Here is a 24,883-nt window from a genome sequence, read left to right on the forward strand (position 1 = left end):
TTTAGAGAGAGTGGAAGAGAGAGGGAAAGAAAGAGAGAAACATCAATGTGAGTGAAACACATTGATTGGTTGTCTCCTGCACACACCCTGACAAGGCCTCAGAAGGAGCCGGCAACCAAGGTACTTGCCCTTGACCAGAATCGAACCTGGGACCCTTTGGTCCACAGGCCAACACTCTGTCCACTAAGTTAAACTGGCTAGGGCAAAAGACTAATACTTTTAAAGAAAAAAATTAATGCATAAGCTAATATTACTGTAACTTTACTTCTTTTTTTTTTTTTTTCTGTTAATCCTCACCCAAGGATATTTTTTTCCATTGATTTTATTTTTAGAGAGAATGGAAGGAAGGGGGAGAGACAGAAAGAGAAACAGCAATGTGAGAGAGACACATCAATTGGTTGCCTCCTGCATACACTCTGACCAGTGCCAGCGATCGAACCTGCAACTGAGGTATGTGCCCTTGACCAGAATCGAACCGGTGATTCTTCAGTCTGCAGGCCAACACTCTAACCACTGAACCAAACTAGTTAGGGTTAATATTACTGTAACTTTAACTTGTAACCTCAAATCTTCTTCATAATTTAAGAGCCTAATGTATTTTTAAAAATTATTAGTTTATGTTTGGGGGCCTACAGTGTATAAAGATGTAATTTTGTGATATCAGCAACCAAAAGGGGGGATGAGTTAAGAACTGTAAAGGAGCCGGGACCGGTTTGGCTCAGTGGATAGAGCGTCGGCCTGTGGACTGAAAGGTCCCGGGTTCGATTCTGGACAAGGGCATGTACCTTGGTTTCGGGCACATCCCCGGTTGAGGGTGTGCAAGAGGCAGCTGATCGATGATTCTCTCTCATCGATGTTTCTAGCTCTCTATCCCTCTCTCTTCCTCTCTGTGAAAAATAAATAAAATAAAATAAAAAAACTGTAAAGGAGCACAGTTTTTGCATTTATTGAAGTTAAATTGGCATAAATTCAAATTAGACTATTATAACTTTAGGCTGTTAAATGTAATCATCATAGTAATCACAAAGAAAGTAACTATAGAATATACACAAAAGGAAATGAGAAAGAAATTTAAACATTTCATTTAAAAATCAACTAAAAAAGAAAACAGTAATGAGGAACAAAAAAGCTATAGGTCATATAGAAGACAAAGAGCACAATGACAATAGTTCCTCCTTATTAGTAATTACTTGTAAAGCAAATGGAATAAACTCTTCCATCAAAAGAAATGGATAAAAACGTTATCTAACTATTTGCTGTCTCTAAGAGACTCAGTTGAGATCCAAAGACACAAACAGGTTGAAAGTGAACAGATGCCATCCCTAACCGGTTTGGCTCAGTGGAAAGTGAACAGATGCCAAAAATGTCCCATGCAAATGGCTACTAAAAGAGAGCAGTTGGTAGCTATACTAACAGCAGAATAAGTAAATCTTTGATCAAAATAAGTTATAAGAAATAAAGAGGACATTATACTAATAAAAGGGTAATATGCTAATTAGACCGGATAGACCAGACGTCTTACAGACATCCTTCCAGACAAAGCTGCGGCAGCTGCGAGAGCCGAAGAGGGCTAGTGGCCGGCAGTGGCGGCGGCAGCAGTGGGGTGATGGGAACGGCGCCTTCCCATGATGGCCCGGTCGCCTCTCACAGAGGGAAGCCAGACTGCAGGGAGCGGGCCCAAGCCGTCAATAGGACATCTCCTGAGGGCTCCCGGACTGTGAGAGGGGGCAGGCTGGGCTGAGAGGACCCCTGCAGTACATGAATTTTTGTGCACCGGGCCTCTAGTATATTAACAAAAGTTTCAACACAGCTAAAGGCTATTACAATTATACACATTTAAATACCTAATGATAAACTGTCAAAATACATGAAGCAGAAACTGACAGAATTTAAGGGAGAAACTAACATTAATAGTTGAAGAATTCAATACTTCACTCACAATAATGGATAGAGAGACAAGACAGAAAATAAGAAAATAGAAGACTTAACACAACAAACCAACTTGATCTGACAGGCATATAAAGAACACTCTGACCAACAATAATAGCATACACATTCTTTTCAAGTGCACAGGGGACATTTTCCAGAGTACATCATATTTTAGGCCACAAATTAAGTCTTAATAGATTTTATTTTTATTTTTATAATGATAGCATTTTATTATTATTTTTTAATACTAAGTATTTATTGTTGAGAGTATTACAAATGTACCCCTTTTTTCCCCCAATACCCTCCACCCAGTTCCCACCCCAACCCAGGCCTTCACCACCCTATTGTCTTTGACCATAGGTAAGGCATATATGCATATAAGATACTAGAGGCTCATTGCACAAAGATTAGTGCAAAATAGGCCTTCCTTCCCCTGGCTTTGCTCCCAGCTGCTCGCTGCTGGCTGACACCCAGGAGCCTTTGCAAATCTTTGCTCCCGGCCGCTGCCCAAGAAACTTTGCAAGTCTTTGCTCACAGCTGGCCAGAGCCCCGCTCCTGTAGCTCCCCCCGCCCCTCTCCCCCGCCCTCCCCCTCATAGCAGGCATCCTTGCCCACCTGGCCACTTCGTATCTGTGTATGCAAATTAAGCAACCATCTTTGTTGGGTTAATTTGCATACTCGCCCCTGTTTGGCTGGTGGTAATCATGGAGGAATTGTCAATTTGCATATTTCTCTTTTATTAGTGTATATTGATTAATCTCGTCCTGCTTCTCCTCCCCACTTCGCTCTCAGAGTCATCAGTCTGTGCCATGTTTCCATGCCACTGATTCTATTTTATTCATCAGTATATTTTGTTCATTGGATTTCTTGTTCATTTATTTTGATTTGTAGATTCAATTGATAGATATATATTTAATGCCATTTTATTGTTTATATTCTCCTCCTCCACCACCTCCTTCTTCTTCCTCTTCTTAAAGAATACCCTTCAACATTAGTGATGCTCAACATCACTAATCATTAGGGAAATGCACATCAAAATACAATGAGCTACCACTTTACACCCACTATGATGACTACTAAGAAAAGAAAATAGGCAGTGTGCTTGTGCCAGGACAGGGGGCGCTGTCGCCCCTCGACTCCTAGCTGAACTGTTGGAAGGAGCCCAAGTGGGCGCTTGAAGGAATCAAGGTTGAGGACCACCTTGACCTCATTGTCTCAAAGCCTCAGGAAAATTCACTGTTGCCATTGCCAGAAAGAGCTATTTATGGCTTTTGTTCTTTTCATAAGCTCCCAATTTGGCTTCGTCCTGTATTTCATGTGGAGTTTTGTTCCCGAGTTTTGGCTGAACACCTTAAGCTTGACCTATTGGCCTCAAAAGTATTGGGCAGTTGCATTGCCTGTCTACTTCCTCATTACTATAGTAATCGGGTATGTACTCTTATTTGGAGTAAACATGATGAGCACCTCGCCACTCAACTCCATTCATACTGTCACAGATAACTATGCTAAAAATTAGCAGCAAAAGAAATACCAGTGAGAGGTCATCCCAGCATTAAAAGATATTTCTATTAGTGAAATAAATCAGATGTACTCTCTGATTGCCAAAGGACCTTACACCAAAAACTGAATTGTATATGTATGTACTATCAAACATTTATTATAAGTTATGACATAATAATTTTGACCATAATTATCTCTCTTATTAATACCCAGTATTAAAATATTTTGAAAAATTTAAATTGAACTTCTCTTACATTAAGCTCCATTAATATGATAAAAGTTCTCAAATATTAGTTATTAATGGACAGAATATTTATCAAATATTTTTTTAAAAAAGAAAAGAAGGGCCAAAACCGATTTGGCTCAGTGGATAGAGCGTCGGCCTGCGGACTGAAAGGTCCCAGGTTCGATTCCTGTCAAGGGCATGTACCTTGGTTGCTGACACATCCCCAAAAGGGTGTGCAAGAGGCAGCTGATCAATGTTTCTCTCTCATCGATGTTTCTAACTATCCCTTTCTCTTCCTCTCTGTAAAAAATCAATAAAAATATATATGTAAAAAAAAGAAAAAGAAAAGAAGGTTAGCGAGGATGTAGAGAAATTGGAACCTTTGCATGCTCTTGGTAGTAGTATAAAATGGTACAACCAATGTGGAAAACAGTATGGCATCTTCTCAAAAAATTAAAAATAGAATTACCATATGATCCAGCACTTTCACTTCTGAGTATATACTATTATTATATGGAACTAAAAGTATTGAAAGCAAGGTCTCAAGAGATATTTGTACACCCATATTTATAGCAGCGTTATTGACAATTATCTACAACATGGGTGTCCATTGACTAATGAATAAATAAAATGTTGTAAATACATACAAGGGATGGTATTCATACTTTAAAAGGGTTGGAAATTCTACCCTAGCCAGTTTGGCTCAGTGGATAGAGCGTCAGCCTGTGGACTAAAAGGTCGTGGGTTCGATTCTGGTCAAGGACACCTACCTCGGTTACAGGCTTCTCCCCGACCCAGGTCCTGGTTGGGACTCAAGCAGGAGGCAACCAATTGATGTTTTTCTCTCACATCAATATTTCTCTCTGTCTTTCCCTCCCTCTTCCACTCTCTCTAAAAATCAATGGAAAAATACCTTGGGTGAGGATTTTTAAAAATGAAAATAAAAAGATTGGAAATTCTGCTATATTCTACAACAGGATGACCCTTGAAGACATGCTAAGTGAAATAAGTCACAAAAGACAAATACAGTATGATTTCACATGTTTGAGGTATTTAGAGTAGTCAGAATTATTTAGACAGAAAATATAGGCCTTGGCTAAGTTGGTTAGAGCATTGTCCTGATACGCCAAAGTTGCGGGTTTGATCCTGGTCAAGGCACATGCAAGAATCAACCAATGAATACATAAATGGAACAACAAATCGATGTTTTCCTCTCTGTCTACCTTTCCTACCCCACCCTCCTTTCCCTTCTCCCTCTAAAATCAATTAAAAATCAAAAAAGAAAGTATGGTAGCTGCCAAGGGGTTGAGGGTTATTCTTTAATGGCTACAGAGTTTTAGTTTTACAAGATGAACATTGTTATGGCGATGGATGGTGGTGATGGTTACATAACAATGTAAATGTATTTAATACCAGTGACCTGTACACTTAAAAAATTGTTACAGTGGTGCCCAGCTGGTATGGCTTAGTGTTTGAATGTCGTCCTATGAACCAAGAGGTCATGGTTTGATTCCCAGTCAGGGCACATGCCAGGATTTTGGGCTCGATCTGCAGTGGGGGATGTGTGGGATGTGCAGCCGATCAATGATTCTCTCTCATCTTTGATGTTTCTTCCCTTCTTCTCTGAAATCAATAAAAATATATTTTTAAATGGTTATGATAGCAAATTTATGTTTTGTGTATTCTGCCCCAATAAAAAATAAAAGAGAAAGAGAGGAAAAGAAAGGTTTGTACTTACTACTTTACTGTGATACTAGGCAATCCCATAGAGGAAGTTTAGATGACCAGGCTAATTGCATTGAAACCTGGAGTAAGATTGTATTTCTCAATCCTCCTCAAGTATTAAGCAATATTTAAAAACAAAATACCTAACCTTTCCCAACTTAAACTGATAAGAAATTATATTTTCTATCTTTTTTCCTACACTTCCCAGTTTCTTAGAGTTGGCCTATATTACCTTTGGAGCTCAGTTGCCTTTTTGCTGTAATTTATTGGGCTCTTGCAATTTACTTGGCACAAGACACTACCTATGGGGCTCATGATTTTTCACATTTGTCACAAATAAGAGGAGGGAACAGGAACCAAAATAAAAATGAGTGATCAGCTGTGACTGGGTGTGTAATACTTCTGTTACTTAGAATAGTCGTAGCATTGGTCTGAATGATGTAGAATAATGCATTGATATTAATCTCAGGTTATAATGATGAACCAGCAATTCAAGGTTGACTATGGTTTTAATATTCTTTTCTTACCCCTTTCCCCATGCTTATTAACATGATTGTAATATACCGTATTTTTCGGACCATAAGACGCACTTTTTCCCCCCCAGAAATGGGGGGGAAAAGTCCCTGCGTCTTATGGTCCAAATATAGCCTACACATATACTGTAAAAAAAAAGTTTTTTTACTTGCCCGGCTCTGTGTGGTCTCTGTGTGCTTGCCCGGCTCTAAAATGGTTCTAAATGCTGCTGTTTACTTTACAGGGTTGATTACATGTGTTTATGACTGTGATGTTGGGTTTTAATGCACATAAAATATTTTAGGACACTATTTGTTTCAGAATCTTTTTTTCTTCATTTCCCTTCTCTAAAAACTGGTGCGTCTTATGGTCCGAAAAATACGGTACCTTTTTTCCTTGTCAGGTACCGTAGAGTAAACTTTATAAAATGAGGAATCACTGCCCTAACCGGTTTGGCTCAGTGGATAGAACATTGGCCTGCAGACTCAAGGGTCCCAGGTTTGATTCCGGTGAAGGGCATGTATTTTGGATGCAGACACATCCCCAGTAGGGGGTGTGCAGGAGGCAGCTGATTGATATTTCTCTCTCATCAGTGTTTCTAAATCTCTCCCCTTTCCCTTCCTCTCTGAAAAAAAATAAAAATAAAAATATATTAAGAAACAAAAAATGAGGAATCAGTTCTTGACACAGCTTGACTTCTGTGAGTTGCTGATATTCTGCCCTATAAAATTCAATTTATTTGGATCCTAAAAGAAAATGTTTAAAATGATGTAGTTAAAATTACTACTAGTAATTTGGGGAATGAAGAAGGAAAAGGTTGCTGTTTATGAATTGACATTTTTTATACAAAACATTTTCATTGGTAAGAAAATTAAGTTCAATGATAGAATCAGATACCCAAAGAAAATGAATTGACCCACAATACATGACACCAGTGTCCTGTCATGCACAGTGGTATAACTCCAGCATACAAAAATTGTCCTTGGTGCCTTTCTTTAATAAAGGGAATCTGCTATCTAATAAAATAAATAAATAAATAAATAAATAAATAAATAAATAAAAGTAGGAAGGTTATACTAATTCTCACTTACTTGCATAATGAAATATACTTTAGAAATGGAGATGCGTCCTGGCTGATTTGGCTCAGTGGATAAAGCATTGGCCTACGGACTGAAGGGCCCTGGATTCAATTCCAGTCAAGGGCACATGCCTGGGTTATGGGCTTGATCCCCAGTAGGGTGCATGCAGGAGGCAGCCAAGTCAGTGGTTCTCTCTCGTCATTGATGTTTCTCTATCTCTCCCTCTCCCTTCCTCTCTGAAATTAATTAAAAAAAATTTTTTTTAATATATATTTAATTGATTTTGTACAGAGAGGAAGGGAGAGAGATAGAGAGTTAGAAACATCGATGAGAGAGAGTCATCGATCAGCTGCCTCTTGCACACCCCCCACTGGGGATATGCCTGCAACCAAGGTATATGCCCTTGACTGGAATCGAACCCGGGACCTTTCAGTCCCCAAGCCGACGCGTTATCCATTGAGCCAAACCGGTTTCGGCTAATAAAATTTTTAAGAAAGCAATTTGATTTCAGCTGGTCCTTGGAAAAATTGGTAGGATTTGGATAAACTGAGGGAGATGGGAAGACATGTATGAGAATAGGGAGATTATGTAGAGGCACAAAATTGAAAACAAGTAGACTTTGCATATCAGTAGAGATCCTGACCTGGATAGAAAGCATTAGTGGAAAAATAGGAGCAAATAAAGTCACAAAAATAAAAGAAGTCCAGAAAACAATGATGTATTTTATACTCCTTTAAAATATTTGGGAATAGTTTTTTGTTTTGTTTTTTTATGTTTGTTTGTTTTATTGAGATATTGTAGACATAGAACATGTAAGTTTATTGTGAAATGATTACCACAGTATGTTAGTTAAACCTCCAATCTCTCACATATAATTACTGTTGTTGCTTTTTTGGTGTGGTAACATTTAAAATCTCTTTTAACAACTTTCAAGCATATAATATTATACAATATTACTAATTATAGATAACATGTACATTAGACCCCCAAACTTATTCACCATATAACTGGAAGTTGGTGCCCTTTGATCATCTACCTGTTTTTCCCATCCCCAAGCCCCCGCTGTCTTTGGGAATGATTTTAAACCTTTCCCACTCAGTCAAGAAATTCTTCCTATTGATTTTGTTTTATTTTATGTTGTTTTAAATTTGTCTTTATTGTTGAAAGTATTGCAGGTGATCCTTTTTATCCCCCCTTAACACCCTCCACCCTTCTCTAGCTTCCTCCACAGTCCTTCCCTGCACTATTGTCTCCTTATTGATTTTAAATTCCCTTTGCTGCCTCCTCACCTTCCTTTTAAAAATTTTTATTTAATTTAGTTTTTTAAAAATTTTTAATTGGTTTTTAGATAGAAGGAGGGAGAGAGAGAGAAAGCAATCTCCATGCAAGAGTGGCACATCAGGAGAAACCAAAATGGCGGCATAAGGTAAACACCTATACTGCTGCTGTGCACAACAATTTTAAAACTGCAACTAGAAGACAGAGCGGACATCGTCCAGGACCACTGGAAAGCTGGCTGAGTGGAAATCCTACAACTAGAAGGAAAGAGAAAAGGACACTGAGACTCAGGAGCTGTGGAAGTGCAGAGACCCATGTGCGCGGAAAGAGCAGGTGGCTGAATACGCGGCTGGTTTACTTGTTGCACACGGAGAGGGTGGGCAGCAAACTTGCGGCTAGCTTTTTCGTTTGGGAGGAAAATAAAACCTCTCGACTTCACTGAAATCCAGCACTGGGTGAGACTCTGGGAACCAGACTCATTCAGGGAGAAACTGGACTGTCTGGCAGCAGAGGTGCGCACAGCCATTGCCACGGGACACTGAGAACAGGGCCCTCTGCTCCACCCAGAGACTCCACCCCATCCAAGCTGAGCACAGAAGCCAACGGAAACACTGCTGATCCTCACAGCCAATTGGACTGGAGGTCAACTCCTCCCAATGATATAAACAACGATCAAGGCTTAACTACAACAAGACTGCACACACAGCCCACAAAGGGGTGCACCAAGAGTATCCACCACAGGTAACTGGGGAAGCTGAACTACTGGGCCTTCCTAGGACACATAGCACACAAAGCAACTCCATTAATTCAGGGAAGTAGCTAAAATGCAAAGACAAAGAGACAGGCCACAATTAAAGGAAATGGAGGAAAGCAAAAGACTGGATATAGAGTTCAAAACCACAGTTATAAGTTTCAAGAATTTCCTAGAAAAGGCCGATAAATTTATTGAGACCCTTGAGAATATGTAAAAAGATCAACTTGAAATCAAGCATACACTGACTGAAATAAAAAATATTATACAGAGACCTAAAAGCATAGTAGAGGATCACAAGAATCAAGTCAAAGATTTGGAATACTAAGAAGCAAAAAACACTCCTCCGGAAAAGCAAAAAAAATAATCCAAAAATTTGAAGATAGTGTAAGAAGCCTCTGGGACAACTTCAAGCTTTTAGAATTAAACATCAGAATTATGGGGGTGCTAGAAGAAGAGAGAGAGCAAGATACTGAAAACCTATTTGAAGAAATAGTGACAGAAAACTGCCCCCACATGGTGAAAGAAATAGACTTACAAGTCCAGGAAACACACAGAACCCAAAACAAGAGGAATCCAAAGAGGACCACCCCAAGACACATCATAATTAAAATTCAAGAGCAAAAGACAAAGAGAGAATATTAAAAGCAGCAAGAGCAAACCTATAAAGGCACCCATACGATTGTCAGCTGATTTCTCAACAGAAACTATGCAAGCCAGATGGGAATGGCAAGAAATATTCAAAGTGATGAATAGCAAGAACCTACAATCAAGATTACTCTACCCAGCAAAGCTATCATTCAGAATTGAAGGTCAGATAAATAGCTTCACAGATAATAAAAAGCTAAAGGAGTTCATCACTGCCAAACCAGAATTATATGAAATGCTGAAAGGTATTCTTTAAGAAGAGGAAGAAGAAGAAAAAGATAAAGATAAAAATTATGAACAACAAATACATATCTATCAACAAATGAATCTAAAAACCAAGGGAATAAAAAATCTGATGAACATTGTTAACTGGTGAATATAATAGAATCAGGGGCCTAGAAAGGGAGTGGACTGACAATTCTCAGGGGGAGTGGGGAGTGCAGGAAGAAAAAGCATACACCTATGAATGAGGACAGTGGTGGGGGATAAGGACAGAGGATGGGGTAGGAACATGGTGGAGGGGAGCTATGTGGGGGGGAAAAAGAAGAACAATTGTAATAATCTGAACAATAAAGATTTATTAAGAAAAAATAAATAAAGAGTGGAACATCAATTGGCTGCTTCTTACACACCTCTTACTGGGGATTGAGCCCAAAACCTGGGCATGTGCCCTGTCTGGGAATCGAACTAGCAACCTTTCAGTGCCTGGGATGATTCCCAACTAACTGAGCCACACCAGCCATGGCTATTTTTAATTTTTTTCAATTACTGTTTACATTCAGTATTATTTTGTACTAGAGGCCCGGTGCATGAATTCGTGCATAGGTGGAGTCCGGCCAGCCTGGCCAGGGGGAGGGGACATGGGCAGTTGGCCAACCAAACTCGTGGTCAAACTTGTGGTCAAGGGGACAGTTTGCATATTAGCCTTTTATTATATAGGATATACACTGAATGGCCAGGGTATTATGCGTTCAGAGATCATAATAATATGACCACTGAGTGTATATGTACCACAGGTTTTTTTATCCATTCATCCATTTATGGACACTTGGGTTGCTTCCATAGTTTGGCTATTATAAGTAACTAGAGGCTCAGTGCACAAAATTCATGCACAAGTAGGGTTCCTAGCAGCTGTGGCCGGGGCCTTCCTTCATTTCGTGCCATCCCTTGGTGGTCAGTGCACACCATAGCAAACAGTCAAACTCCCAGATGGTTGAACTCCCAAGGGGACACTTTGCATATTAGGCTTTTATATAGAGAAATGCTGCAGTGAATATAGGGGTACCTATATTTTTTTCAAATTAGTGTTTTATGTTTCTTTGTGTATATAAATCCAGCAGTGGAATTGCTGGGTCATATGGCAGTTTCATTTCCTTTTTCTTTTTCTTTTCTTTCTTTTCTTTTCTTTTTTTTTTTTTTAAGGCAGTTACATTTTTAATTTTTTGAGGAACAATGATGGCACCAATCTGCATTCCCACCAACAATGCTCAAGGGTTCCCTTTTCTCCACGTTCTTGCCAACACTTCTTGAATTATTGATGATAGCCATTCTGATAGTTGTGAATTAATATCTCATTGTGGTTTTCATTTGCATTTCTCTGATGATTAGTGATGTTGAGCATCTTTTTATATGTCTATTGGCTATCTGTGTGTCCCCTTTGGAGAGTGTTTATTCAGGTCCTTTGCCATTTTTTTTATTTTTTATTTATTTATTTTTTTTTTAATAAGTTTTTATTGTTCATATTATTACAAATGTTCCTTTCCCCCCCCCCCACCATTGCTCTCCTCCACCAGGTTCCCACCCCATCCTCTGCCCTTTCCCCACTCCCCATTGTCCTCATCCATAGGTGCACAGTTTATGTTCAGTCTCTTCCCACATCCCCCTCTCCCCTTTTCCCCAAGAATCGTCAGTTCACTCCCCTTCCATACCTCTGATTCTATTATATTCAACAGTTACTATTGTTCATCAGATTTTTTTTTAATTTCCTTGGTTTTTAGATTCACTTGTTGATAGTTATGTATTTGTTGTTCATAATTTTTATCTTTGTTTACTTTCTCTTCTGAAAGAACCCCCTCCAGCAATTCATATAATTCTGGTTTGGTGTTGATGAACTCCTTTAGCTTTTTTTTATTAGTGAAGCTCTTTATCTGACCTTCGATTCTGAGTGATAGCTTTGCTGGATAGATTATCTTTGGCTGTAGGTTTTTACTATTCATCACCTTGAATATTTCTTGCCATTCCCTTCTGGCCTGCATGGTTTCTGTTGAGAAGTCAGCTGACAATCGTATAGTTGCTCCTTTATAGGTAACTACCTTCTTTGCTCTTGCTTCTTTTAATATTCTCTCTTTGTCTTTTGCTCTTGGAATTTTAATTATGATGTGTCTTGGTGTGGTCCTCTTTGGATTCCTTTTGTTTGGAGTTCTGTGCGCTTCCTGGACTTGTAAGTCTAATTCTTTCACCAGGTGGGGGAAGTTTTCTGTCACTATTTCTTTCAGTATGTTTTCGGTATCTTGCTCTCTCTCATCTTCTGGGACCCCCATAATTCTGATGTTGGTTCGCTTGAAGTTGTCCCAGAGGTTTCTTACATTATCTTCAATTTTCTGGATTCTCTTGCCTTCTAGCTTCTGTGGAGGAGTGTCTTCTGGCTCTTTATGTTCCAACTCTTTGACTTGATTCTTGCGATCTTCCCTTCTGTTTTTAGGACTCTGTAAAATATTTTTTATTTCAGACAATGTATTCTTTATTTCTTGTTGATCCCTTATCATTTCTTGATGACTCCTTATTAATTCTAGTTGATCTCTTTTCATATCCTCATAGGTCTTATCCATCTTTTCTAGGAAATTCTTGAAAAACCTTATAAGCGTAGATTTGAACTCTATATCCAGTCGCTTTTTGTCCTCCATTTCTTTCGTTTGTGATCTATTTTGTTGTTGCATTTCGCAGTTACAGATGGGACGGGGTTTCAGGGTGGAGCCTGCAGCTTTGGCTTTTGTCAGCCCCGCCCTATGTGGGTCCTTCAGTGCTCGCTGCCAGCGCCTCTGAGAGAAAGGTGCCCTCGATTTTCGCCTGCTGTCAAACAGTCTATGCTCTCCCCCAATGAGCCCGGTATTGGGGTTCAGTTCAGGTGGAAGTGGAGTTGGAAGTGGTTTTCAGAGCAGTCCGGAGCTTTTGTCTCCTTCCTGCCAGAGCAATCCCGCAGCACAGCCAACCGTCCCTTCTCTGCGCGCAGTGTGCGCACCTCCGGGACCTCCTTTCGCCGTTCCCCGGGGTGCCTCCTTACAGCCCAGCTCCCTATGGCTGAGCCTGAGTCCCCGGGGTCTGGCCTAGAACTGGGGTTCAGAGCAGTCAGGGGCCCAGCACAGTCGGAGTTTTATCTCCTTTCCGCTAGGGAACGCCAGCCAGGCACTCGGCCTCCCTCCTCTCCGGCTCCGTCCTCTCCGTGCGCCCCGTGTCTCCGTACCTTGGGCTTTTCCAGCTCCTCCGCGCCTCCTTCTGGTTTTCTCCTTGCTTCTCGCTGTAGAATTTCCAGTCAGTCAACCTTCCTGTAGTTCTGGGCAATGTCCATTTTATATTTTAGTTGTATTTTATTGAAATTGTTGTGTGCGGCTGCGGCTAGGTGTTCACCTGGGCGCAGCCATCTTGGATCCTCGCCATTTTTTAATTGGATTGTATTTCTGATGTTGAGTTATGTGACTTCTTTATAAATTTTGGATATTAACCACTTATCAGATGTATCATTGCCAAATAAAATTCAATGGATTGTCTTTTCGTTTTGCTGTGAAAAAGAACTTTTTAGTTTGATGTAGTCCCATTTATTTTTCTTTTGCTTTCCTTGCCCAGGATATATATTACTAAGAAAAATGTGAGTTTATACTCCCTACCTCTATAGAGGCCCAGTGCATGAATTTGTGCACCAGTGGGATCCCTTGGCCTAGCCTGAAGGATTGAGCCAAAACCAGCTCTCCGACATCCTCTGAGGGGTCCTGGGTTGTGAGAGGGCACAGGCCAGGCCAAGGAGCCCCACTGGTGCATGATTGGGGCTGAGGAGGAACGTGGGAGTTTGGCCAGGTGGGAGGGACTTCGGGAGGGCTCCAAAGTGTGTCTGACCTGTCTCACTCAGTTCCAATCAGTTGGACCCCTGCCGGTTGGAGCATCTGCTCCCTGGTGGTCAGTGCATTCATAGTGACTGGTCAACTGGCCAACTGTCTGCCCCTGGTGGTCAGTGCATGTCATAGTGAGCGGTTGAGTGACATTAGCATATCATTAGCGTATTACGCTTTGATTGGTTGAACAGATGATTAGATAACTGGACACAGCATATTAGTCTTTTATTATAGGATGTTTTCTTGTAGTTTTATGGTTTCAAGTCTTAACATTTAAGTCTTTTATCCATTTTAAGTTTATTCTTTATGTGTTTTTGTTTTTGCAAATCCCACCCTAGGATATTTTTTTCATTGATTTTTTTTTTTTTTTTTTTTTTTTTTTTTTAGAGAGAGTGGATGAGAAGGGAGAGTGAGAGACATTGATGTGAGAGAGACACATCAATTGGTTGCAAACAAGGTACCCACCTTTGACCAGGAATTGAACCCATGACCCTTCGTTGTGCAGGCCTGACTACTGAGCCATGCCAGCCAGGGCAGGCTCTCTATTCTGTTCCATTAATCTATATGTCTGTTTTTGTGTGTATGTTTTTAATATGTTTTTATTTATTTTAGAGAGAGAGAAAGGGAGAAGGAGAGATAGAAACATCGATAATAGAGAAACATCATGCCGAAACCGGTTCGGCTCAATGGATAGAGCGTCGGCTTGGGGATTGAGGGGACCCGGGTTCGATTCCGGTCAAGGGCATGTACCTTGGTTGCAGGCATATCCCCAGTAGGGGGTGTGCAAGAGGCAGCTGATCGATGACTCTCTCTCATCGATGTTTCTAACTCTCTATCTCTCTCCCTTCCTCTCTGTACAAAATCAATAAAATATATTAAAAAAAAAAAAAAAAAAAAAAAGGAGAGAAACATCAACATTGATCAGCTGCCTCCTGCATGCTCCCTGCTGAGCATGGAGCCTGCAACTTGAGCATGTGCCCTGACTGGAAATCGAACCCATGACCTCTTTCTTAATGCATGGGTCAAGTACAACCACTGAGTCACACTGGCTAGGCCTTTATGTCTGTTTTTATGCCAGTACCATGCTGGGTTTTTTTTTTAAAGAATCAGATTCATGTTTAACATTTATTGAGTAATTACTAGGTGCCTGCTATGTGTTATATCTTTTCACATGCCATGTTGTTGTTTTTTTAATAAGTTTTAAAAATATATATTCTTATTGATTTCGGAGAGGATGGGAGACGGAGAGAAAAATAGGAACATCAATGATGAGAGAGAATCATTGATCGGCTGCCTCCTGCACACCCCGCACTGGGGATTGAGCCCACAACGTAGGCATGTGTCCTGACCAGGAATCAAACCGTGACCTTCTGGTTCATAGTTCAACTTTCAACCACTGAGCTACCCTATGCTGTTTTGATTAGTATGGCCTTGTTAGCATGATTCTTCCAACTTTGTTCATCAGGATCTTTTGTGGTTCTATATAAATGTTTGGATTCTTTGTTCTAGTTCTGTGAAATATTCCATTGGTATTTTGATAGGAATTGTGTTGAACCTATAGATTGCTTTGGATAGTATGGACATTTTAGTAATGTTAATTCTTTCTATTCATGAGCATGGTATATGTTTCCATTTATTTGTGTCTTCTTCAATTTCTTTCTTCAGTGTCTTATAATTGTCAGAGTACAAGTTTTCTACATCCTTGGTTAAATTTATTCCTGGGTTATTTTATTTTGCTTTTTATACAGTTTTAAATGGGATTTTATTTATTTATTTATTTATTTATTTATTTATTTATTTATTTATTTTAATTTCCCTTTCTGATAGTTAACATTTTGCTGCCATTTTGATCTTTTCTTACTCTCTTAATTTTTGGAATTCTATTTGTTTCTTATTCTAAACTCCTTTTATTGGAGCATTCTTAGTCTTAACTGGGCTCAGACTTTAGTTCCATAGGAAAGAGCTGGTATTTAAAATTAACCAACTCTCCTTTTGGATATGGACAATGAAAATTCTCCCGTCCATATCCAAAAGGAGAGTTGGTTAATTTGTACACATGGACAAGTTGGGAATACTTGGTAGCACTTCAATGAGTTATGCTAGTTGACATTTACTTATTCAGCAAATATTTATTAAGCACCTCCTGTTCTAGGTGCTTGGGATCTTCTACAAATAAACAAATGAGCATCCTTGCTCTTGAGGAGCTTATGTTATACCATATGACTTTACTGTTAGACCAACTACCAATAATGTCTTTGCTCTCAAAATTCCTTCTTTTTACAATGGACTAATTTAATCAGCTATTAGAATCTTCTCTTTAAGATACTCAAAACAGTCATCCAAACAGAAAATTCCTCAATCCAGAGATGAAAGAATTTACGTTAAATTCAATGGGTGGGTTTTCTCCCCCTCCCTTTAGTTTGTCCTTCTTCATTCCCCTCACAATATTTCCTTCAGAGTATTTTGGGATGAAGTTTCCTGTTCTTATTTTTCCTCTATAAATTACCTTGCTCACACATGCAGCCTATGAGCTGTTGCTGCTGTGGTTGTATTTATTTGTTGAACAGTTCTGTACTTTGAAATGATTCATTCAAGAGCTATGAAGCATTCAAAGCAGGATGTGTGACTCATTTAATAAACAGCAGCATCTTGAAGTAGAGAGCCGGAGCCTAGGATTGACTATGGTACAGATGAAAGTTAAGTTGGCTTTGAGGTGTGGGTGTTTAGCCTCTTCCCTTCTTCTCTCTTCCCTTACTTCCCCAAACATAAGTGATATCTTGCATTGGGAATAGAAGCTTTGCAATGAGGGTGCAAAGCCTTATCAAGACGTTTGCAGGTCTCTCAGTTTCTTCTTCAGAATATATAATGAATTGAAGTGATGAAGTAATGTTCAGAGAAAGGTCAGTTATTCTTTCTACCCTGCTCATCACTAGTATCACTGTGCTAGAGATTGCTCCCCATACTTTCTCTCCAGCTTCTTTATACTATTTTCCTTCATCAAAATGTGCAACAAAGTACTCGATACTGTAGTAAAAGAAAGCTATTCTGCTCATGAAGCCCTGCCAAACCCAGGAACTTTAGAGAAGTGGGGATAGATAGGTTTCAGCATAAGCGGCTTTTCAGTCTATCACAAATATAAATTCAATTCCTTGTATTATTCCCTAATAGTTTAGGCTTTCAGTGCTCATTTCCTAAAAACTAAAGAGTCCTGATTTGTCTCCTTCCCCCAGTCTACTCTTCTAAAACAAGGAGAGGGACTTGAATTAATCATAGGTCAGGATATAAGAGCATTTTTAAATCTGAGGCAAATCCACATGGAAACTGGAGGTGTGGTGGCCAACAACAACATTTTAGGAATGAATTTGGCTAAGGGTTGAGTGCATATTGCACAAAAATTTCATTGGTCACTATACTTTACCAAGGATTTAGCTTGAAATGATTACATTTCTAATGTCCATATGCTTGTCTTTGGCTCAGAGTCTACAGACAAAAATTTAGCTTTAGTTTGGCCTGAGTTGTCATGTGCCCCTGAGCCTTCTCTTCAGTACTGGTTAGCTGCAATTTCAAAAAGCTTCTCAGAGACTAATATCAACAGGATTAGGAAAAGAACTCTCACTAAACATTGAATTATTTTTCAAAGAAAAACTAACTTTCACTAAACTACCTGTCTTCCTTGAGGATCAAGCCCACAACCTTGGCATGTGCCCCCTGATTGGAATTGAACCTGGGATCCTCAGTCCACAGTCCCATGCTCTATCCACTGAGCCAAACCAGCTAAGGCCATTCCTTAACTCTTCACTTAACTCTGGTCATTTAGTCAGTTTGCTGGTAGGTAGGATTCCAGATTCTTCTATCACAGAAGGACGGGTGAGATTGAAACATCCTAGAAATGGAAGGTGGTTTGACCAAAGATCTGCCATGGAAAATTGTTGTTTTTGTTGTTGTTTGTTAATCCTCACCCAAGGATATTTTTTTCCATTGATTTTTTTTTTTAATCCTTATCTGAGGATATTTTTCCCATTGATTTTGAGAGAGAGTATAAGGGATGGGGAGATGGAAGGAGTGAAGGAAGTAGAGGTAGCCGATGAATGATTCCTTCTCATTATTGACTAAAGACCTGGTGCAGGAAATTTGTGCACAGCAGGGGGTGAGTACCATCAGCCCAGCCTGCATCCTCTCTAATCTGGGACCCCTTGAGGAAAGAGAACTCATTGATCAATTGATCAGTTGCCTCCCACATGTGCCCTGACCGGGGCCAGGGATCAAACATGCCACCAATGTGATTATGTCACAAGTACGTGAGATTTTTTGCATACCTGCTCCGTGACATACCATCACTCTCACTATAAGAAGGAAGACAAGATACTCATTTTGTCTAAGCTGAGAGTGATACTTTCTACTGTTTTCATAGCATTTATTAGTATGTTAAAACTGTGTGTTCCTGGATTTATCAGTGATCTATAAAAGTACATTTTAAACATTTTAAAAAATGTGCAACCCAGGTACATGCCCTTCACTGGGAATTAAACCCTTTACCCTTCAGTGCGCAGACCAACTCTCTAACCACTGAGCACACTAGCCAGGGCATGCCATGGAAAATTGTTAACACGTTTAGCACCCAATCAGTCCACTATTGACTGACACTATATTTTCTGTCCAGAAGACAAAACAGGCTGGGCGCTTAATGTGTTAATAAGAAACTATACTTTCCCTGCTCTGGCTCATTTGTCTGGGTGTCATCTTATGCAGCAAGAGGTTGTTGATTCAATTCCCTGACAGTTGAATTCCCTGTTGGTGCATGTCTGTTTTGTGGGCTCGATCCTCAGTGTGGGGCATACAGGAGGCAGCCTCTGGTGTTGCACTCTCCCATTGATGTTTCTCTCCCCCCCCCCCTCCTTTCCTCTCTCTCTAAAAATCAATAAACTGTTCTTTTTAAAAAAAAAAAAAAAAAAAAAAAGTATGCAGTGGGGGGGGGGGGCAATGGTAAGATATGTACACAGATAATAATTTAATTTTAAAAAATAGTATGCTTTCCCTGCCTATTCTGCAAGACCAGTTTTCAGATTGACTTCCTCATAGCCCTGATATTTCATTTTCTTAACATTTCTTAAACTAAGTAAATCTCTTTTCTCACTAATTTTTTCTCCATTGGGAAAAATCTGAAGTAGCCAAACTTGTTTTGATTTACTTCTTCTGTTTTATCTCTTTGTTACTATCAAGGCAGTATATGAGAATTTCATTTAATCTGTTCTCCCAATTATAGTGCCTTCTGTCTCCATCTTCCTAATTTCCCTAAGTATTTGCAGATCTTGTAATACATCAGCCATTTTATAAAGTGAGGTTGGAAGTTTTCTGCCTTGGTTTTTTTTTTTTTTTTCCAAGATTCAGATCCAAAAACATGTGTTGGCAGTTTGGCGAGGATAACTAAAAAACAGCCTTTTGTTGTTGTTGTTTCTTCCTTTTCCTGTTACCCTGTAGCAGGGTTTCTCAACAGAGGCACAATTAACATTTTGAGTCAGATAATTTGTTTTGGTGAGCTGTCCTATGCATTGTAGGATATTTATCAGTATCCCAGACCTCTACCCTCTAGAAATCAGTAGCATCTCCCCACTTATGACAAGCGGAAATGTCCTCAAACTTTGCCAAATGTCCCATGGGGGTGAAGTTGCCCCTGGTTGAGAGCCAGTGCCATCCTATATAATAAAAGGCTAATATGCAAATCGACCAAAGGGCAGAATGACTGGTCGCTATTATGCACACTTGACCACCAGGGGGCAGGCGCTCAATATAGGAGCTCCCACAGGGGGAGCGCTGCTCAGCCAGAAGCCGGGCTCGCCAGCTGGAGAGCACAGTGGCAGTGGCAGGAGCCTCTCCTGCCTCCGCAGCAGCGCTTAGGACCCCTTGGGGGACCACCAAGAGGGCCCTGAGTGCAAGAGGGTGCAGGTTGGGCTGTGGGACAACTCCCACCCAGTGCACAAATGTCATGCACCAGGCCTCTGGTATAATATAAATTGCATTTAGGGGAAATGAGTTTGGGAGGAGAGATTCAAGATTGGCATAAAATTAAAATTCCTATAAGATCTTTGAGCATATTATTTAGATCAGAGCTGTTCAAAAGAAGTAAAATGCAAGCCACATATGCAATTTTAAATTTTCTAGAAGCCATATTAAAAAGTAGAAGTAAGCCCTAGTGGTTAGAGCATTGGCCTGTGGACCCAAAGGGTCCCAGGTCAATTCCAGTCAAGGGCGTGTATGTTGGTAGCAGACTTCTCCCCGGCCCGGGGAGGCCCATGCAGGAGGCAACCAATCAATGTGTTTCTCTCACATCAATATTTCTCTCTCTCCAAAAAGCAATGGAAACATATCCTCAGGTGAGGATTAACAAACAAAAAGATTATATTCTTGTGTTACCATATAAATCTTCTCTCAAGGCATATAAACTGCCTTCTCCTGATCCTGTGTGACTCAAATTCTTCAGAACCCATTTTGAATAATGCCCACCTTCTGTGTCTTGGAAATTTCTACACATTTACTGAAAATTATCATTTTCCCTTTAACCAGAGTTCCCTGAGTGGCTCTTTGCCAAAACCTTAGTCCTAGGTAAAACCAAACAACAAAGGAAGACCCATTAACAAGGATATTAACAATGGGACAACTAGATTTTTAAGTGGCCAATAACAAAAAGGAAATTTTGGGGAGAGCTCCTCCACTCATTGTAATTCAATGTGTTTTAAAAACACAACCAACATTTCATCACCTAATAATTTTAGGTACTTAGAAAATTTGCTTACAGAGGGATAGTTTCCTAGGCATGCAGTTCAAGACTAATCTAGAGAATTATTAAGAATTAACACTTGCTGAAACCGGTTTGGCTCAATGGATAGAGCATCACCTGCGGACTGAAAGGTCCTGGGTTCGATTCCCATCAATGGCATTTACCCTGATTGTGGGCACATCCCCAGTAGGGGGTGTGGAAGAGGCAGCTGATCGATGTTTCTCTCTCATCAGTGTTTCTAACTCTCTATCCCTCTCTCTTCCTCTCTGTAAGAAATCAATAAAATATTTTTTAAAAAGAATTAACTCTTAATAATGAGAGGGAATATAAAGAACAATGGAATAAAAGCCAAATTGACATTCACTTTGATAAAAAGCTTTACTAAACTTTTATTCTCCCCCTCCTACTCTAGCTGTACAAGAATTGTGTTAGAAATATCAGAGAGCCCTGGCAGAATAGCTCAGCTATTTAGAGCAATATCCGAATACTCCAAGATAGCTGAAACAGGTTTGGCTCAGTGGTAGAGCGTTGGTCTGTGGACTGAAAGGTCCCAGGTTCGATTCCGGTCAAGGGCATGTACATTGGTTGCGGGCACATCCCCAGTAGGGGGTGTGCAAGAGGCAGCTGGTCGATGTTTCTCTCTCATCGACATTTCTAGCTCTCTATCCCTCTCTCCTCCTCTCTGTAAAAAATCAATAAAATATATTTAAAAATAAAAAAACACATACCCCAAGATTGTAGGTTCAATTCCCAATCAGGACAGATATAAGAATCAACCAGTGAATGCTAAATAAGTGGAACAACAAATCTGTGCTTTTCTCTCTCTATTTCTGTCTCTAAAATAGATTTAAATAAATAAATAAATAAATAAATAAATAAATAAATAAATAAATAGAAAGAAATAGCAGAGACAGATGACTGGAGCCCTGCCTTGTAAAATTCAGCCCATTTTGGTCCTCTTCCTGAGTACACTACCAGGTGTAATCAGGGATTCTTAATTTCTGTGGTGTCATGACCCCCATTGGGAGTTTGGTGAAGCCATAAACCCCTTCTCAAAATCATGTTTTAAAATTAATAAAGTGTAATACATAGGATTACAAAGGAAACCAATTATTTTGAAATACTAGTGACCCATTGCATGAAATTCATATACATTAAAAGGGAATTAATTAGAGGAAATATTTTAATATTGCTATTTGCCCTTCCTGTCAGAGATGAAAGAAAATTAGTAAAATGTATATGAAAATATTCCTCCTTGTCAGAGTCTGGGGTGCACCATGAGAATCAGAGTCAAGTCCCCACCCACCTATGTGTGCCTCAAAATTACACAAGATTCAGACCTGACTGGCCCCAACTCCGTCAAGCCCTGCCAGGTGGGGGGGTACAGCCTCAGGTCCCCCATTCCGGCACTGGGCAGGGGCATGGCCTCAAGTCCCTCGGCCTGGCATCAAGGCAGGGGACATGGCCTCAGGTCCCCCGTCAAGTCCTGCCAGGTTGGGGGCACGGCCTGAGGTCCCCTGTCAAGCCCTGCTCGCCTTACCTGAGGTCCATCAGGCCGGGAGGCACAGCCCCAGGTCCCTGCTCTTTAAGGCTCATTTCAGGAACTCAGCCTCAGCTGTGGGCGCAGCCATCTTGTGTTAGGGAATCCCTGCCTCCTCTGTGTGCACAGCCATCTTGTTAAGGTGTGATGGTCATTTTGCATATTTCCTCTTTATTAGATAGGATAGTTGTCAAAATGTTTTTTAAATATTTTATAATATAATATATGTGGTTTTTTAGTAATCCATTAAATAGCAAGTTCTAATGGTAGTTCTGGTGACTATCATCATTTCAAAGTAGTGAGGAGTATAAAGGATATTTTGAGATTTTTAATAGCTGTAATATGATATGAAAATATGTGTGATTGCTATTTTGAATTAGGCATGTTAGGTTTCAGATAGAATTTATGAGAATTAATATGGAATTTTTTTCCCCTATCCATTTTCACAGTTATCAACCCCTCTGAGATGCTAATGGTGGGAGCTCTCTTCACCACCTTTAGTTCTCTTCAGCCCCAACTTTTGATTTGGGGAAAAATAAATAGCTCAAGAAGAAAAGGATGTCATAGAAGGGAGCGAGGTGCAGCAAAGAGGAACAAGAGCTAGAGGACAAACAAAACAAGTCAGGACTGTGCCGCAGAGTTGTAACAGAAGGGGAGTTGCTTTTTAAAATATTAAACCATCCTAATCAGAGCAAAGCCTGGTGGAGGTTTAAAATCTTTCTCTCAGCTCAGTTTTGAGCAAACTGTATTTCTGATAATAGAAAAATACTTTCTGTTTCAAAGTTAGTCTTCTAGATTCTAGAACATTGTGCAGAATTTTCCAAGCTCCCTACATGAAATTTTCTTGAAGAATTTATAAACATACTTTTGGAAAAGATTGTTACAACATTTCCAGTGCATTTTGAAAATTTATACCCCTGTCTAGTTCACTACTATTCTTTTCCCTCCAAAATGGTACTTTTTCTCTATTGTAGACTAGATTCTGCTCTTTTCCTTTTATAGACCACTTGGCAGTCTCAGTGACTTGTTTAACCAATAAATATCATATCGTGGGTAACAGACTATTATTCCTTCCTTTCTCACCCTACCCCATCCTTTTTTCCTTAAGGAAAAAGCTGTGTTGGAAAAAATTCTTGCCTAGGGTTAACCAACTAGTAGAGAACATGAAAGCTCTTGGCTAAATTTCCTAACACTTGATTCACTGGAAACCACTAAGACATTCTTCTTTTGACTGTTTTACTTGTTGGTTCTTTATGCTTTTAGTGATTAAAAACAATTTTTTTTTTAAGAGAGAGAAACCAATGTTAAAGAGAAGCATTGATCGCCTGCCTCCTGCACATCCTACTGGGGATGGAGCCTGCAACCAGGCACATGCCCGGACCGGGAATCAAACCAGTAACCTCTTGGTGCATGGGACAATGCTCGACCAACTGAGCCACACCAACCTGGGCCTTTCAAATTTTAATTGAAATTTCCCTTTGTCCTTCAGGCCTGTGCACCTGACCTAGAAGGATTTTAGGTCTTAAGCTGGCTTTAGTTGTGATAGGGGCTCAGAGAAAACTTGGGGTAAGCCAACTTTCAGGTAAAATAAAGGAACTTAAACAATTTAATGATGCTTACTTGACTTGATAGTAGCTGAGATGAGGCTAACTCCTCTCTGTTAGTTTACAAGCAAGAAGAGCTGTAGGACCGAAACCGGTTTGGCTCAATGGATAGAGCGTCGGCTTGGGGACTGGAAGGTCCCGGGTTTGATTCCGGTCAAGGGCATGTACCTTGGTTGCAGGCACATCTCCAGTAGGGGGTGTGCAAGAGGCAGCTGATCGATGACTCTTTCTCATCGATGATTCTAACTATCTCTCTCCCTTCCTCTCTGTACAAAATCAAAAAAATATATTTAAAAAAAAAAAAAAAAAAAAAAAAAAAGGAAGAGCTGTAGGGGCTCTGGTCGGGTACCTCCGTTGGTTAAGAGTATCATCCTGATACGCCAAGATTGCAGGTTTGATCCCTGGTCAGGAAACATACAAGAATCAACCAATGAATACATAAATAAGTGGAACAACAAAGATTGATATTTCTTTCTATATAGTTCTCCTTTCCTCTCTCTTTAAAATCAATTTAAAGAAGAAGAGCTGTGGAAAAGAGGACTAAAGGTACAGTGTTTGGAGGGAAATAGATATTTAATGAAGCGAGTAAAAAGAGGGAACTAACCAATCAGGTTTTTTTTTTAGAGACAAAAGGAGTGTGTTTCAGAGCCTAGCTGGTGAAGGAACTGTAAAAAGCTGCAGCGTCCACGCTGTTATGTGTTGTAGGTGTGTTTTAATGAGGGAATGTGGCCAGCCAGCCTCAAAAGGAATGTTGAGGATATCACTCTTTTGAATTACTGCTGTTCATCTGTTCTCTTCACCTCCCCCTTTTAAAGAGCACGTCCGAGCATAAATTATTGTCCAGTAACCCTGTCTTATTTAGTCATAAACTGAGGCAGACCTAGCCTCACCTTTTCATTGTCCTTTCACCCAAATCCCTAAATAAATAAAATCTCTATACCATCTTCTTTTCCCTTCCCCTCATCATGCCTACTGGCTTCTCCCTACCCTAACAACAAAAAAAAAAATTCTGCTTGCGTTTTTATTCTGCCACTCCATAGCCAGCAGCACAGCTCTGGCCCCTTTATGGCTCACGGAGCCCAGGCGGGCTGCCCAGTGAGGGGAGACAGCATTTGGCCAATGGGGCTGGTGTGTGCCATTACTGCTGGCCATTGGGTCTCTGTCCTCTACGGCTCCATCCTGACTCATTAAAACCCTGAGCCAAATAGCTGG

At 40.1% G+C, this 24,883-nt stretch overlaps 2 protein-coding genes across 9 annotated transcripts in view; both read left to right on the forward strand.

Annotated features, from left to right (window-relative positions):
• Nucleotides 1-24,883, forward strand: part of LOC311620036 (cyclic AMP-dependent transcription factor ATF-7) — a 109,904-nt gene that overhangs the window by 53,715 nt on the left and 31,306 nt on the right. The window contains exon 1 of one of the 8 annotated variants that reach the window (XM_084878956.1): nucleotides 24,296-24,376. The exons of the other annotated variants lie outside the window; for them this stretch is intronic. The gene's annotated coding sequence lies outside the window, so the exon portion shown is untranslated. Of the gene's footprint in view, nucleotides 1-24,295; nucleotides 24,377-24,883 lie in introns of those variants that run through there. 8 annotated transcript variants of the gene reach the window in all.
• LOC311620051 (phosphatidylinositol N-acetylglucosaminyltransferase subunit P-like) lies at nucleotides 2,881-5,908 on the forward strand. Its single transcript, XM_084879046.1, is given in 3 exon segments — nucleotides 2,881-3,442; nucleotides 3,446-3,463; nucleotides 3,467-5,908. Coding segments are annotated over 3 exon segments (357 nt in total). The 5' UTR covers nucleotides 2,881-3,193; the 3' UTR covers nucleotides 3,557-5,908.

Source organism: Pipistrellus hanaki (genome assembly GCF_964339955.1).
Source record: "Pipistrellus hanaki genome assembly, chromosome: 3".
Classification (NCBI taxonomy): Eukaryota; Metazoa; Chordata; class Mammalia; order Chiroptera; family Vespertilionidae; genus Pipistrellus; species Pipistrellus hanaki.